Source organism: Gigantopelta aegis, chromosome 4 (assembly GCF_016097555.1).
Source record: "Gigantopelta aegis isolate Gae_Host chromosome 4, Gae_host_genome, whole genome shotgun sequence".
In the NCBI taxonomy this organism is placed as follows: Eukaryota; Metazoa; Mollusca; class Gastropoda; order Neomphalida; family Peltospiridae; genus Gigantopelta; species Gigantopelta aegis.
In genome coordinates, this window is record NC_054702.1 from 89541550 (window position 1) to 89560201 (window position 18652).

General features: G+C 34.4%; 1 protein-coding gene across 7 annotated transcripts in view; it reads left to right on the forward strand.

Annotated features, from left to right (window-relative positions):
* LOC121371365 (centrosomal protein of 170 kDa protein B-like) overlaps positions 1-18652 on the forward strand; it is a 141073-nt gene that overhangs the window by 57568 nt on the left and 64853 nt on the right. For 6 of the 7 annotated variants that reach the window (XM_041497195.1, XM_041497196.1, XM_041497190.1 and 3 more), the window contains exon 3: positions 13265-13354. In XM_041497195.1, coding sequence (XP_041353129.1) covers positions 13265-13354 — 90 coding nt within the window. Of the gene's footprint in view, positions 1-416; positions 540-13264; positions 13355-18652 lie in introns of those variants that run through there. The other variant, XM_041497197.1, reaches the window with a different exon arrangement.

The following is an 18652-nucleotide window of genomic DNA, read 5'->3' on the forward strand; positions in this document are numbered from 1 at the left end:
TTCTTCATGGTTCATTGCAAAAAATGTTGTCACATGTAGTACTTAGATATCATATGAAAAAAATGCCACTGAAACCTGATTTTATTAAAACGTACATTTCATGGTCTGGTAACTATGTAGCCCTGGTTAAATGAACAGATAAGTATGTAGGTATGGTAAGTTTTTAATCTCTCAGATTAATTTGTTTAGCCTTAGGGACATTTAGGCACAGCATGAAATGTATTTATTATAGTTAGTGAATGAATGCATGCCAACTTGATTATCTACTTCTGCCAGCACGTAGACAGTAAGTGTATTGTCGGACTCCTCCACTGTTGACTCGCATGAATTACCTCCCCCTTTATTTACCTACCCGTCTCCCTGCGTGTATACCTACCACTGACCCCTGACATATATACATCGTTGAGTAAGTCAACAGAAATCCAAAGACTGGTTTGCTGTGTGTGTACTGCCAGCCAGCAAGCACACCGGTCCCTGTGACATTTACACCTGGAGACGATATTCATGCCAGAAGTTAAAAAAGGTGAACAGCAAGCCAGGTATTTTTCTCTCTCTCTTTAACCTAATACAATGGCAGAGATTATGGAATATTTAGGAGTGTACGGTCAGAGTCGGGTAGATTAGGTAAGATATGTTTATAGTTCTCTGCGTCCATCTACTAAGCTGGACACTGGCTGGAGACCGGTTTCGTACATTTGACCGTAAAATGGTGGATTTATTCTTTACAGGTGTATACATGTAGGTGACGAGTGTAAGAAAACCCATAACACAATGTATGTCATTTTAATAACAACCACATGTCATTGCGTATTGCTAGGGTCTAAAGGATATTAAAGTCAAGTCACTTACATGTGGTTTAGAAAGACTTGATAAATGTGTGAATATTTTTGTGATACAATGTACTACCTTTGTATTTCATGTTTATATTGTCTTTTGGTGATGGATATACCTACAGGTGTTTTCTTGTTTTCACACCTAGTATATGTTTAGGAAGTTATATCGATAAAGCCATTCAGCAGTTCTGTTGTTGTACCCACCTGTATTAAACATAAATTTATTATTTGTTAACTTAACCATCACAGAAAAATCAGTTTCAAGTTAAGTTACATGTCACAGATCAATCAATTTCAGTTGTTTGTTTTTTTGTTAGATGGTATGCCAGTGTCAACCTGGTCATCACCTAGGAACAGCCAGTCGTATGTCTTTAGATTGGTATCACACATGTGTGTTCTTAGTATTTTATAAATTATAACAAATGATGTTCTCACCTTTGGGTGTGTAAGAAAAAGGTATCCAAAGAGGTCTCCACTAGCTGTAACTATACTGTTACAATATATTCATGGCTAGGCCTAGCTTCTAATTCTGACTGTCAACCTTTAAAATCTTTACCCTTCAAATTATTTCATCATATAATATTCAAAATGTAGTTTTGTCAATCTACTTTTTTGTATTTGAAGTGAACATAATTGATATTTGTTTGTTGCATGTATTTATAATTATTATTAACCAAAATAACCTTGTTTCTTTCTCTATTTTAGTGGGGTTTTTATTATTTTATTTTATAAATACATAATAAAAATGACAGATTGTTAACATATCAAAAAGTGTATCTACGTAAAAGACAAAAACTCCAACAACAACAAAAGCCTAATTAGCATGACTATAAAATCAATAAAAGCAAAGCAACAAAACCGTCCTTGAAGCTGTCATTGTTAAGCCATCAGACGTAAGTCTGGTAGGTACAGTGTTCGCAGCCCGATAGCGGCTCCCACCCAGAGTGAGTTTTAATGACTCAGTGGGTAGTTGTAAGACCACTACATCCTCTTCTTTCTCACTAACCACTACCAAATAACCCACTGCCCTGGACAGACAGCCCAGATAGCTGAGGTGTGTGCTCAGGACAGCGTGCTTGAACCTTAATTGGATATAAGCACGAAAATAAGTTGAAATGAATAAAAGCAACAAAACACAACCATGATATAGCTGCATAAACTGACAACAAAAAATTATATTAAATTTGAAAGGCAGTTATGAATGGTCATAATTTGTCATAGCAGGTACTACACCCCAAGTCTATAGAATGTTTTAGTATTTCTTTATAAAACACTTGTGTGGTGAAACTTACTTGTTGAATACTGAAAGTGTTTGCTGACACCTGTGGCAACGTGCCTATAACCCAGCATTGTTAAGTCATTGAAAGGAGGATTGTGCAATGAATTTAATATCTTCAATACAGGTAGCAGATAGCATTCACACCCTTCTAGTACTGTTTGTGTTTAAATGTATCCATGGTAGCCCTGTACTATAACCTTTATCTTTAAATGATGGTTTTTAAAAGTTGATTTTTTTTTTAATACTCCCACCACTGACTGAGTTAATGACATACATTTAGCATTACTTGTTTCTTCTTCTAGTGGTGGTGTTAAACAAAACAAACTTTTTTACTTTGATGTCTCTTGTATATCAAAGAAAGAAAAAAAGACATGTTTTATTTAACAACACATTCATTTACGGTTATATGGCTTCAAACATATGGTTAAGGACCACACAGATATTGAGAAAGGAAACCTGCTGTCGCCACTTCATGGGCTACGATTAGCAGCAAGGGATCTTTTATATGCACTATCCCACAGACGGTAGTACATACCACGACCTTTGATATACCAGTCGTGGTGTACTGGCTGAAACGAGAAATAGCCCAATGGGCCCACCGACAGGGATCAATCCCAGACTGACCACACATTGAGCGAGCGCTTTACCACTGGACTATGTCCCGCCCCTCTTGTATATCAAGGGTCGAAATTGGCTGAAATTCCTGCCAGACATTCAGTCTGACAAACTACAAATTGTGCCAGCCCTAATCAAACCCTGCCAGATGGGTATGATTGTCTTTTAAATAATTTGTTTTGTTAAAAATAACCAAGAGAAACATTATTCCAATAAATGTTGAGGTTTATAATTAATACTTCTGTGGTGGAATCAATTTGAAAAATATTTGATGTAGGTACGTATTTTGCTGAAACTAATATGCGAATATAAGTGCAAAATAATTGCAGACCTGTCCAACAGAATAACAGCAAAGATATCTCCTGGCCTGTGGTGATGTTGACTGGCAACAACCGATTGGGCCTGTATTATTTTGATCCCTGTATATCATTGTCCACAGATCCAACCATCTGATGTTACAAAAGAGGGAGAGCTAATTAATGTCCTAGAGACAACTTTCTAGTATTAATTGGTGATGAAAAATAATTGTATTACTTTGTTTTTATGCTCACTTTATTCTCATAGTGTAATTAAAGCTGATCTTTAATTAGAAATGTGCACACCTTGAATTAACACAGTGATTGAAAAATACATTATATATACATAACCACATACTGAAAACTCTGCAATCATCATTTTGCTTGTTATTCACTACTTAATCTGGCTTAGATCAGTCACGTTTTTCCTGTATTAAGTAAACATCCCACAAAACTCTGTCTTTCTCATGGTAAATGCATATACATTCTATACATATTTCTTACATAAAAAAGAAAAAAAAAGGATAGTCTAATTTAAGATGTGGCGTTACGTTTGTACAGTCTAGCACAGAATGAAGGAAGTAGAGCACTACAGTGCAAAATCGCATCTGGTAGTAACAAGTCGCGGAATAGTGATGTTTAAATCAGAGTATTGCCGTCCAAAACACCCTTTAACCTAATATTAACTTAAAGTGGAACTGCCTCATCAACAGCCAATCACTGCCATTACTGATGCTACCACAAAATAATTTAAGTCTTGCTTTAAAGTTGAGACAGATATATTAGTATTTGATCTCAAATTGTCTGACACTTTTAGATGTCTTTTGTTATTTATCCATAGTTGAATTGTTTGCTTGGTATAAAAAATGTGAATCTGTATGCTAGGAAAACTTGTTTCGATTCACTGCGATCATATACTAGTATGCTTACCCAATATATATATATAAATTTTAAAATCCAGTTTTCTGAAAGTACAGTCCATATGCCATGTGCAAAATGTAGCACATAAGTCACAGTCCATGTCATTTTGTTGAAACATATTGTCCTGTGGAGATTATTTGTCATATGGCTTATCACAGGTGTGCACATATCTAAAGTAAATCTTATTCTTCAAAGGCTATTGTTTATCATGTAGATCTTTAATTTACACCTGTCTGATAGTAAAAACAGCCCACTGTGTGTAGAAATAAAAAGGACATTTTGTCAGCTGGTGGTGTTAATTTGAAATGATATCAGTTTCATTCCTGGGTCTGTATGGCTCAGACTATGAATCACAGATATGACAGTGACTTCCACTTGTGGTTACTGGTGACAGCTTACAGTCTTATAGTACAGTTATGAACGCCTGAAAATCAGAATTATACTAGAAAGGTCAATGTATGTCTTCACGTACATTCACCATGTGTACTTTTGGCCTAATAAAAGTGATAATTTTTAGTGCCATTGCTGACATGAAGACGTACAATTGGACAGATTGGGGGAGGGGAGGGGGGTGTTGTTGTTTTTTCTATGATTATTTTTTAACACTTTAAAATTTTAAAGAAATTATCAGTAATTTACACCAAAACTATTGTTACAAAGAGATGATGAGATAGGATATTGTAAATGTTAAAAACAGTTTGATGTTCATTGTTGATGACTTTTAACCTTAAGTAAATTAAGCCCCACACCCAGTCACTGGGACATATTACTTAAGAAAAATCCACTGTCAGTACTGTTCAGTGGTCTAAACAACACAATGGACATTGTAATGTTCCTTAGGGACTGCTTACTTGATGTTGCATAGTTCTGAGCTTTTACAATGAACTTCTAGTGTATTCAAAGGCTGTACCCAGGGTGAACATGCCTGAACCTTGAACGGAAATGGGCAATGAAAAACTCCACTGTCAGTGCAGCCCAGTGGTCTAAACAACACTAAACAACACAGTGGACATTGGAGTGTTGTTTAGGGAATGGTTACTTGGCATTGCATAGTGATGAGCTTTAACAATGCACCTCTGGTGAATTCAAAGGCTGTACCCAGAGTGAACATGCCTAAACCTTGAAGGGAAATGGGCAGGTGATATTGGTTTGGTTTGGTTAGAGTAAAAATTTAATCAAGCATTATTTCTAGAAAATATGTGATTTCAGTTCCTGTGTAAAAATATTATTGTTTAGGATCGAGAAACAAGATTCTTTAAATAAATTTCATTTCAACATGTTTAATGTTAACTAATTTGATTAAATTTGCAATGTTCAAATATTTAGGTAGAGATTAGTGTAAAAATATTATTGTTTAGGATCGAGAAACAAGATTCTTTAAATAAATTTCATTTCAACATGTTTAATGTTAACTAATTTGATTAAATTTGCAATGTTCAAATATTTAGGTAGAGATTAGTGTAAAAATATTATTGTTTAGGATCGAGAAACAAGATTCTTTAAATAAATTTATTTCAACATGTTTAATGTTAACTAATTTGATTAAATTTGCAATGTTCAAATATTTAGGTAGAGATTAGTGTAAAAATATTATTGTTTAGGATCGAGAAACAAGATTCTTTAAATAAATTTCATTTCAATATGTTTAATGTTAACTAATTTGATTAAATATGCAATGTTCAAATATTTAGGTAGAGATTAGTGTAATTTGCATATTTAGTACATCAAAGAGACCTACGGCCACTAGCTGAAGGTGTTACCTCATGCCTGGGATCAGATAGTCAATGGTTGTGTAACACACGCTGGTGTCATAAACATAACAATATAGTTTTACACTGGATAGCCAGTCACACTGAGGTCATTCAGCTAGAGACGTCCAGCTGATCCCCTCTGTCAATGTTTGCTTAACGTGTCACTTTACTAAGCACTTCTTTTCACCTGTCTGCAGGTTCCTCAGATTAAATCAGCAAACAACCCATACCATGTTGAGTTATTAAAGTCTTCTTTTTTTTTTTTTTTTTTTTTTTTTTGTAAATTGCACTTGGTCTGATTGTTTGGCTTTCCTACAGGTTATACAAGGGACTAAAAATACAATAATCGTGGACTTACTGTGGTTAGAATACACACTAATTCTTTGGTAGTTTAAGTAAAAATCATGTGTAGTCTGTTAAAGTAAACATTACCTGTTACCTGTGTAAAATGGAGAAGAAATATACATGCTTGTATACATAGGGTGTGGAGGGGCAAGGTTATAGCAATACCTCCCACACACATGGATCCCTTTTCATTTTGGACTTTATTCTTTGGGGTCTTTGTTCAAGATATGTATACAGTACCTCTCTCAATCCCATGACTCTTAATAATGAATGGCAGATTTAGTTTAGTCAGTTGAGTGCTTGCCTAACGTGCTTGCATCACAGGATCAAACCACCTCACTGGATCCATTCAGCTGATTGTTTTTTGGTTTTTTTTTCAACCAGTGCACCACAACTGGTCAAAGGCTGTGGTATGTGCTTTCCAGCCTGTAGGAGAGTATATATAAAAGATCCCTGCTAATGGAAAAATGTAGTGGGTTTCCTCTGATGACTACGAGTCAGAATTACAAAATGTTTGATATCCAATAGCTAAGCCGATGATTAATTAATCAATGTGCTGTAGTGGTACATGTCATTAAAATAAAACTAACTTTAACTTACTAATGAGCTAGGTTAGATTTCCGATTGCAAGATGTGACAACAGCAGATTATTTTGTACATATAAACCTAGCCTGATCTTGTTTTATACAAACTTGAATGTCAGTTCCTCATCAGGGACATGGCACTGCAGACTGGCAAATTGCATTTACAGCTACGTAGACTATTTTGAAATGTCCAAGCATGCTCTAATCATTGAATTATCTTTTTATCAATACAACTTTACTGATTAACATAAATTTAGCTAGAACTTGACTTAATTTCGTTTTAATTTGTATGTAACATGTATATAGCTTGTACCTGTGTAGATTTACCACTATATTTGACATTAAAGCACATCATCTGACTGTACTAAATAAAATCTGAACAGTGACCTTGGTTAATATTTGGATAGGTGATTGACGGGGAATATCAACTGTACTATTCGTTCTTGTAAAAAAATGCATATAAAAACTTCCTTTTTGCTAATTGAAAGGAGCTGCCATAGTGGCCCCTTTGGTGGCAGCAAGTTACTTCGCTAACACTAACCATTTAACCTCAGTCATGGACAGATAGTCCAGGCTTCTGAATTACCTGCCCAGAAAAAGCATGCTTGAACCTTTAAAATTGAGATCTAAGCACCAAAATACATTACCATGTATCATTGTGGGCTAAATAAGCTCTGTCACCTGGAGTATATTACAGCACCTACAGCCTACCAACAGGTGTGAAACTCTTTACCTGGGAAATTCTATCATTGGCTCCACACTCTCTGTGTGTTTTCCCATCACATCTCTTAGGAAACGTGCTGCATTGGATGATGTGAAACCACTCTATGACGTTAATCGTTGCCAAGACGGGAACACATTCAGTGCAGATACCCTCGTCTTTTTACGCATTTCCAATCCCACCAGACACTTGCTTGCCTGCCTCTCTCCTCTGTACAGAAAACATCATCCCATAGCTGCATTCATTGTCTTACTGCCGACGATTTTGTTTGTTCTTGCTTGCATATAATTTCTCCATTTAGATGTCAGGTAAGAGTTTATTATACATGAAGTTTTAAAATTAAACACATTTTAAAATCTAGTTCTTACGTGTGTATTTGTGGTAATGCATGTACCGGGTCTGTGATAACGAATAGGAAGTGAATGAATGTAAAACCCTTGATTTTTGTATGACATTTATATTTGAATTTCTCGTATCTGATTGACCTTGGTTTTAAAAAAAGGTAGTTTTTAATTATTAACTGATGAACCATGTTCTTCCATACATTATATGCATGCCATTTCATATGTAAAACCTCCGAAACAATCACACACATATTTATGGTATTAAAACAATACCAAAATACCAAAACAAGTCATATAATGTTTTTAATATGTTTAAATAAATCTTACTTGTGCTAACAAACAAAAGTGATTTGACCATTATGAAAACAACTCACAACACATTGTTTTAAGGAGTGCAAATGAATAATGCATTCAAATTGTAGATTTGTAATATTCTTACTACAATTTTGTGCATTAAGTGTGCATTGGAGGGGCGGGACGTAACCCAGTGGTGAAGTGCTTACTTGATGCGTGGTTGGTTTGTGATCGATCCCCATCGGTAGCCCCATTGGGTTATTTCATGTTCCAGCCAGTGCACAATGACTGGTATATCAAAGGCCACAGTATGTACTATCCTGTCTGAGATGAGGCATATAAAAGATTCCTTGCTACTAATGGAAAAATGTAGCAGGTTTCCTCTCTAACACTATATGTCAGAATTTCCAACTGTTTCATATCCAATGTGCTATAGTGGTGTCATTAAACATAACAAAATTTAATTTTTAACTGTGCAAGACTGGGTTGAATTGGGAGTGAGTGGTATTTGAGTGGATCCCCCGTCTTAGAAACATTTTCCGGGAAATTCAAGAATGTACCTACAACAGACATGTTTGAACCTTCAATGATGAAATGTTTAAAAGCATATTTTATCAAATTAAAGTCAAAACAAAATTTAAACGCTCCAAACTTTCAATGAGATTTAAAGTATGTGAATTGTTGTATAACGGCACATAATATTATGTACTGGTATACAACCCTGGTATGTACAGCACACTGCTTAAGTTTCATTCTTATCTATTTTTGGGAACCAAGCCTTTGTACAATAAAAACAAGCTTCTGGCTAAGATTCTGGTTTAGAATGTGTGCAGCAGTCATTTACAGCAAACAGGATTTATCTACATGTACAGCATTGTTTGTTTTACACCATTGTTTATTGTTTATCTCTGAATGATCCTGAATTGGTTATTTATAGAGTAAACATGTATACCTAGTCTTTATAGGTATAACAATTACCGTTACTATTTACAAAATTAATAAAATTAAGTTGCGTGGATTTTACTATTGAAAATAAATGTATTGAGATTACATAATTTTTATGATTCTGTGGGGAATATTTAATATTTAGATGGTACATGTATAATTTTACCCCTACTTGTTAAGCCAATGTGACACCCACTAGGTGATGTGTATTTTTGTGCTGGGGTGTCGTTAAACATTCATTCATTGATTAATTCATTGTTAAGCCAAATTCAGAACATTGGGGTACGGTGTGTGTGTGGAGGGGGGGGGGGGGGGGGGGGGGGGAGAGAGAGCATATAAATTAATGAATGGGATTTTAACAACTTTGTAGCCTCGCCTGAAGTGTGGTCAGTCTAGGATTGATCCCCATCAGTGGGCCCATTAATTGGGCTATTTGTCGTTTCAGCCAGTGCACCATGACTGGTGTATCAAAGGCAGCAGTATGTGCTATACTGTGGGATGGAGCATATAAAAGATCCTTGCTACTAATGAAAAAATGTAGTGGGTTTCCTCTCTAAGACTATATGTCAAAATTACCAAATGTTTGACATCCAGTAGCCGAAGATCAATAAATCAATGTGCTCTAGTGGTGTCGTTAAACAAAACAAATTTTAACTTTGAACAACATCCAATAGGAATAACTAATTAGCTGTTAAATTTGTTCGTTTTTTGTTCTTCTACATTCCGGTATGAAATTTTGCCATGTACTTTTTCATATACAGTAACAGGTCACTCATTCAAAATTCCAGAGCAAAAGTCAATGTTAGAAAGTTAAAAACTGATTTCTGTATATTTCAGTCATTATTTAACAGGAAAGGAAAGGAAATGTTTTATTTATCAACACACTCAACACATCATTTAACACATTTACCTCATACTTGGTGTTTTGTTCATCTCAAGGTCACTGCGAATAAAAACAAAATTGATTTCATGCATTTACAGTCAATTTTTCACTATAACACCCTTTGGCAAAACATTCATGGAATTGCTTTCACTGTAGATCAAAGGACAGTATATAGTTCATTCTATTAAAATTACAAATTCCACCATTAAAATATGTAGGGATAAAATAAACAGTATACTGTCAGGTATTAATCATAGATTATATATGGGGGAACAGTTTAAATAACTCAACGTGTTTTTAATATACCTGTGTGTACTATCAAGTCTCCATGGAGCCTCCCTACTTGACTCTACTTGGTATATACACAGATAAGTCTCGTCTGTAGCAAATATCACCTAGGAACCTAAAGCATACAGAAGGCTTGAAAAGTTAACAATATTAATCAAATAGTGAATTTGGTGTGAGGTTTTTCTAGGATTCTGTCGGAACCATAAACATAATCATGCAATCATGGAATCTTGCTAAATTCACAACCTGTTAATATAGTTAGGTTCAGAAACATAGAATATGAGAAGGAAGGAAGGAAATGTTTTATTTAACGACGCACTCAACACATTTTATTTACGGTTATATGGCATCAGACATGGTTAAGGACCACACAGATATTGAGAGAGGAAACCTGCTGTCGCCACTTCATGGGCTACTCTTTTCGATAAGCAGCAAGGGATTTGTTATATGCACTATCCCACAAACAGGGTAGTACATACCACGGCCTTTGATATGCCAGTCGTGGTACACTGGCTGGAATGAGAAATAGCCCATTGGGCCCACAGATGGGGATCGATCCCAGACAGACCATGCATCGAGCGAGTGCTTTACCACTGGGCTACATCCCGCCCTAGAGTATGAGAAAACAGGAGTATAGTTGCCTGTCAGTTTAGGATGTTTTCTTTCTTTAATGATAAAGTAAACTAAAGTTTGTTTTGTTTAACGGCACCACTAGAGCACATTGATATATTAATCATCAGCTATTGGATGTCAAATGTTTGGTAATTCTGACTTGTAGTCAATAGAGGAAACTCACTACATTTTCTTAATGCAACAAGGGATCTTTTATATGCACTTTCCCACAGGAAAGCCTTTGATCAGTTGTGGTGTACTGGTTGGAACTAGAAAAAAACCAATCAGTTTAAGGGATCCACTGAGGTGGTTTGGTCAGGCAATGCAAGCACCTCAAGTGAGCACTCAACCGACTGATCCAAATTTCCCCCCCTCCTTCTTTAATGATAATGACATTGATTAATTATTTTAATCTTTTATATCCAATTATTAGTCCCCTACCGGTCCAACTGGAGGGAACTATAGGTTTCATCTTTGTCCTTCTGTCTGTCTGTCTGTCCATCTGTCTTTCCCACATACAGTTTTCCGGATATTTTTTTCACAATGTCATGAGATACTGAGCTGAAATTTTGTGTATAGCTTTGTCATGTACTATTGCAGATCAAGTTTGACTTTTGTGGCAATTTACTATTTTTCACAGACTTATGGCCCTTGAATTTAGGAGATATGAAAATATGTTTTCCAGACTTTTTTTTTGCAATGCCTGAAGATATTGAGATAAAATGTTGAATATAGCTTTATCACGTTCTGTTACAGATCAAGTTTAACTTAACTCTTGGCGATTTACCCATTGTTCACAGAGTTATGGCCCTTGAATATAGGAGATACCAATTTTTTTTTAGCCCAGGTAGGGGACATGTATTGCTTTAACAGTACTCTCAGAATGCTTGTTGTTCAAGCTTTCCATGCTGGGCAAGTATCTCAGATTCCTGGCTGTCAATGACAGAATTTAAATACAAAGTTACTGTTAGAAAGAGGATGTTGTCTCATCATATGTGCTACGGTATCTCCTTACAAGCAGTAGCAAGGGATCTTTTATATACAGTTTCCATGCTGACAGAATAGCTCATACCATGACACTGGCTATACTAGCCATGCAGTCCTGGGACATCAAATTCCAGTACCTGCCTCACTTAAACTAGGTCATTTGAATATTTTAATGGCTTTTTTACTTCCACCCAGAAAGTCCACATTGAAACTAATTGTTTTTTGTCTAAGATTACCTATCTTCACACATACATACATGTCTTCCAAACCATGTCTCGTCTCCATCAGTCATTCACAGAACACGTTCCTGATCACATAACACTGCATAAATGTGGAAACTGTGTCTGAAGATGATTGCTTTGTGTACATGGAGATTTGTGCATGCATGATAAGGTTTCGTTTGCACATGGTAAGCCGGAAAGACCGCACAATGGAGTCTTCAGATGTATGTCAATATTTTGTCAGTGCAGCGAAGACCAAAATGATGGGATACAGTACAACTTCTTTACATAATTATAGCATTCTTCATTACATAATTATTTCTTTACATAATTATTGCATTCTTATTTACATAATTATTACATTCTTCTTTACATAATTATTGTATTCTTCTTTACATAATTATTGTATTCTTCTTTACATAATTATTATATTCTTCTTATATAATTATTACATTCTTCTTTACATAATTATTGCATTCTTCTTTACATAATTATTGCATTCTTCTTTACATAATTATTGCATTCTTCTTTACATAATTATTGCATTCTGCTGCCTCTTTAAAAATGTGGTATGTAGCTTTGTGGTAGAGCATTGGCCTGAGATGTGATGTGTCATAAGATCAATTATCCTCTGTGAACTTGTCAGGTTTTTATCCAATCTCTCTCCACAATTGGCAGATCAAAGACCATGTTAATATGTTATGTGCATTCCTGTCTATAGGATGATGCATAATGTAAAAGATCCCTTGTTGCTGTTTGGTATGAATAGTTTATGTGGTGGCAGTAGATTTCCAATGTCATTGTTGACAGTACACGTTTCTTCTCCAGGTAAACTGTCAAAATAGCAGTATATACATGTAGTATGTTAGGTATAGTTTTGAAAACATGCTGATATGTCATTAAACCATTTAATTACACACATACAGGAATACAAGGCTGTGTGTTTGAAGCTGTTTGGAAGCTATATGTATATGGCCGCTTTGGTTGTTTGGCAGGTGTTAACTGACAGTAATTTGATGACAATAGAACACAAATACATGTACTGTGTGATAAAATACAAATTCATGTATACTATTAGATTCTGTTAATACATGTACTGAGAAATTCATGTGGATAGAATTTTATGTGTATATACTAGTAAACAGTTGAAGGTATATGGGTGTGATGATCTAATATTGTTTATTCTTGTTTCTAAGGTGTGTATTTATTTCAAACTATTATGGTTAAGTTTCATTGCAGTAGCTACGTTATAAAAGATGATGCAAGGCTAGAAAATAAAAATATTTCAGCTGTAACAATTGTTGCATGGAAACACTTGAATTGCTAGACTGATTTCTTATTGCAGTGCTCCAGTGTAGACAAGCGGCATGCAGTGATAACCTATGACCATTACCTCAATCGATTCAAGATCAAAGACCTCAGCACCAAACATGGGGTAAGGGCATTATACATGTATTTCCTTCAGAGCAAACTTGGCAAGGCAAGGACTACATTTATTACATACCCATTTAATCTTACTATAATAATAATAAAGACAATTCTGACCGTGCAATAAAAGATTATTTTATTGAACATGTGTATGATACAAAATTCACCCGAATGCCGTCATGTTCCTAGCCAAGAATGCAGTCATGTTCCTAGCCAGGATGCTCAGTGTTTTGTTAATTCCATAAAATTCAGCCAACTTTCCAGATGAAGTAAATTGTGTTATTTAATCGTAATATAGAAAGGTGGTATGTAATAAATACAGAACCACATGCCAGTTGTTTTGCCATGTCATTTATTGCACAAGTTTATAGTGTGCAAGATTTATACCACAAGGCCGTATGGCGGTCTCGTGGTGTAATATTCTTGCACATTATAAACTCATGCAATAAATGATATGGCAAAACAACTGGCATGTGGTTCTGTCTATGTATGAAAAAAAAAAAAAAAAATCTTTCTTTTGTCATATGAGTTATAGGCAATAAATTTTACTTCCATTCAGTTATTTTTTTATGGTTTCATATGGTTTACCAAATGTCCTTGAGTACTCCACAGTTAGCAGACAGCTTTTAAAGGTGATTTTTTTTTAATACATGAATGCAAGGTATTTTTATGTTTTTCGATAATGCACCTGTATCTCGGAAATAAAACTAGTTTAAACCATATTGTGGAGTTCACAGAGTTTTCGTGTATACAAATTTTAACAAATGACATTTAATGTCTATTTTTATGTCCCGAATGCAGTTATTTTATAAGCACTACAAATTCAACATTAATGGAAGTATGTGTAATATTCTATTTGATGCATTTGACTCTTTATTTGATAACTTCAGTGTTAATAAAGTTTTTTCTTTTTTCTTCAGTATGTTGAATAGAAAAAAAAGGTTTAACATTTTGGTTTGAACTGCTTCTATTGCAATTTAAGACATAAAAGTACTTCTTTATTCTACATTTATATAATAATTCCAGTCTGCTTTTCTGCAATTGCCTGTAAGCAATGTTTATTAGGTAAAGTCAGAACTATATTTAACAGCCACCTGAGGCAGTATGAGAACATACTCTCTTAAGGCAGTTGGCTGCATAATACAGGTAATTGAATACTATGCATGTATTTGATTATTTGGAGAAGTGATAAGGTGGTCTTACAAAGCAGGATTATAAACTATTTCCGTTGTTGGTTTACCTTAACTTTATATAAGTGAATACATCAAACCGCAGAACTTGATTTATCTACCCCATCTAAAGGCTTGTATTGTACAGCACCTGGACTAACAACTTTTCTATATGTGTGTTTCAATTGCTCAATTATTTCCATGTCGAGGCATGACAATAAACTTACCTGGCGTGAATGTAATTAAATATATTTTTTTCCGAAGTGTCGACGCACGAAAGTGATTTACATGTGGTTAGTAGTTTGTAAAGATTGTTAAATGAACTTATTGTAATAGAAGAGGGCAGTTGGTTCTTGTCAAGCGGTACTTGATGTATTTGTCCGATTAACCACAAGTTGATTTTGTTGGAATGTCGATTTATCTTTGGCACTTGACATACATTCCATTAGCCATATCGGCTCAAAAAAAATTCATCCATTCAGAACTCAAGAAAAGGATTTTTTTTCTCTCTTAAAAGCATTTGTATTAGCTTATAGAACTATTTACTGCAAATAGTATTTAACAGAAACAAATTTTGAGCTAGTTACCTGTATGTTAATCGTTTTAGATTAGTGTTATTGTAACATTATTATTTTTAACTTGCCTTATTTATATTTCTTTTGACAGCAGTCATGAAAAATCAAAGTAGAATAGTTTGAGGTGTTAATGAATTTTTTTTATATTATAATAATAATAATAATATATGGAGAGAAAAAAAAGAGAAAGTTATTAACATTTATTTGACATTCAGTTAGACCTTTAAGGTTTGTTCATTATTTCTATTAATAGAGTATACATTTATGGAGAAATAATCAAATACCTATTGCTGTGGTTAATCTAAATAGATAGTCATATATTAGAGTAATATGATACATATGATCAAGCAGGAATTAAATGGTATTACAGACAGAGTTAATTATCCCAAATCTTAAATACCCTGTTATTGTTTTTATTGATTCGTATATTTAAAGGAGGGGACAATTACGGCATTTGGCCTGGTATGCATATTCAACGATATATAATGCACATTATTGCTTAATATCAACAAGTATAATCGTATAGTTAATTAATAAAACGGTTAAATGTAATGGCTATTATATATAACGGGCGCAGCCATTTTGTACCATCCCAGTGAATACGCCCTCTGGCGAGCTGGTGGTTACGTAATACCTAACGTGTCAAGTCAGGAATTAGTCTTTGAACTGAAGAAACAAAACATACCTGATTTTTGCAGATGCATCGCAATGTTCTGTAATTATATACATCCTAGTAAGCCAGTACCAATTATATATTATTTTTCAATACAAAATAAACCACCATTGTCAAAGTGTTGAAATAACTGTATTATGTTTCGTACATAAATTAATCCACGTACTGAAACAATAATCGGAGTGTTTTCTTGGTTAATTGGTCTTTTATTGCCGTGGCCTTTCAGTGATTCCTGATTGGCAGGTGTATATTCAGACGGTCCCCAGACAATGTGTCTAGACACACTAAAAAGACGTGCCTCTTTTATGAAGATCACAAGGTATTGTGTGATAACATCACGGATACACCTCAAATCGTAATGGACATTACCAACCGCCCTGCTTTATTACTGTAAGTAATTCTGTAAAACCCTTGATTAAGTAGACTTTCCCATCTAAAATCACAAAACTGACCAATTACGTGGTCCCAAAGAAAAGAAAAGTATCACTTGGGTATCGTGAGTGGTAGTTTTTGCTCGAACGTGCCCAACCAATAGGCCTAATCTTTGGATTTTTTAAAAAAGAAAAATACTATAACTCCATTTCGTTCTGTTGATGTAACCTGAAATATATTTAGTTAAATAGATTATTATACTATCAAGTCATTTATGTTGTTTTACAAGTCAGGTTGATGAAAGCGAAATGCCTTGTCGTAAATTAGAGCGTTTGTTTACACTGTGCATAGAGAAGATGGACGGAGCTGACGTCACTTCGCCCCAAGCTATACCACCAGATGTCACAAAAACGAAACAAAATGGCTGCCCCCAGTTAGCAGGAATAATCATGTTTTTTTATTAACTCTAAAATTACGCGTTTTTCATTTATTAAAGTGTCAGTGTGTGTTGGTGGTCCGGGTATGCATCTTTCCAACACATAAGGCTCTTGTTTGAGTTGACCCTACCTTTAAAGGGACATTCCTGAGTTTTCTGCATTGTAATTGACTAATAAAATATTTCTACGATTAAACTTACCGGTACATATTAAATATATTTTCTTGTTTAGAATATCAGTGTCTGTATATTCAATGTGTTTCTGGTCGTCTTAATATTTGTAAGAAGCCCAAACTGGATTTTGTCTTCAAATAATTTCGTACGTACGAAAAAATAATATTTTAGGAAATAAAATGAAATTTAACCTAGTACAAATATTACAACGATCAGAAATACTTTTAATATACAGCTACTAATATTTTATGCAAAAAAATATATTTGATATGTAATTACAATCGTTAAAAAAATCTCTATTAGTCAATAACATCTTTAAACTTGCAGCAAACTCAGGAATGTCCCTTTAATACAGTGTACCTATGTCAATAACAAACCACCTTCTCACTCCAAATACATATACTTTTATTTAGTTATTCTTCATGTGTAAAACCAGGTAAAAAAAAGTTCAGTTAAACCAAGGTCAAGGAGCCAAACTTTTTTTTTTCTTTGTATTGACGTCTTATGTTGACAGGAAATAACTTCCACATCGGTGTGTAACATCATTTACTGGTAATATCAATTATATCTAATGTAGTTGAAACCAGCTACAAAGTGTTAACATATTTTATTGTAAATATTTTAGATCTTATCAGTGGTCTGTTGTGACATAAAAAAAAAAGCCAATGAGAGTTATTGACTGATCTTTCGTCTGAATTCCTTTGCCGGTGGTCTTTGTATGTTCGAAAAATGCACATTTCATGTGTGAATGATCACAGCCGGTTGTGGGCAGATCATGAAGTGTGACAAAATTAAGATATCGGGAAAGATCAGAAGACGCAGCTTTATTGTCGAGATGGAATATTAACTGCGAAGTGGAAAATGATTTCCTGTGTAATTGTGGATGATTGTCATGTTTAGTACTAGACTCGGTAGCCACCCTTCATTGACAATGATGGATATTTTGTCTTGTTATTCCATTCCCCACCCAAATCAAAGTGAAAGTGTAAAACAGGACAAAGTTTTAATACGTTGTAACTGCCATCCGCTTTAGTTATAAGACTGATGGGTGCTGGGTTAGTATTAGAGAGTTATTATGACTTGGTGGGGAGGTGTGGCGCCACTACAGACATCTCCCTCACTGACAAGTACTGGTAACCATTAACTCCTGTCCTGGTCAAACAGTACAAATAGCTGATGTCTGTGGCTAAGACACATTGGGTGGATATAACAAAAACATTATTAAAGAACACCCATCTGCTCCAAAAAAAAAGAGTAACAAAAACAAACACCATTGTAGTTTATGATTGTCATGTTTTGTGCTGTTGGGAAAACTGCCAAAAAACAAAAACAAAAACTCACGAAAAACAAAAATAAAAATTAATATTGATTTCAAAATAAACATTTAAAGTTTGTTTTGTTTAACAACACCACTAGAGCTCATTAATTTATTAATCATTGGCTATTGCATGGATGTCAAACATTTGGTAATTTTGACTCAGTCTTCATTTGTTCTATTAGCAGCAAGGGATCTTTTATATGCACATTCCCACAGACAGGACAGCACATCCCAGTGTCTTTGATATACCAGTTGTGGGATCTTAAAAATAGGATATTTTAGAACATAATGTAGTTTCAGATAGATGTAATTCTAAAATAATTGTATCTATGAAAATAAAATATTTATAAAAGAAGGTTGACAAAGTATTAAAGATTAACCCAAAAGCCCAGACATTCTAGTGAGGCTAAATAGAAATGATCTTTATGAATTAAATTGATGGATTAACTGGATTAATTATTTATAATCATTTAAAGTTTTATCATCAGTCACCATGTACATTCCCCAAGTAAAAAATAAGTCGAGTTTTTATGGATATGAAGTCAAATCTGAGAAACAGAACCCAATTACTTATTCCCTTAAATGGCG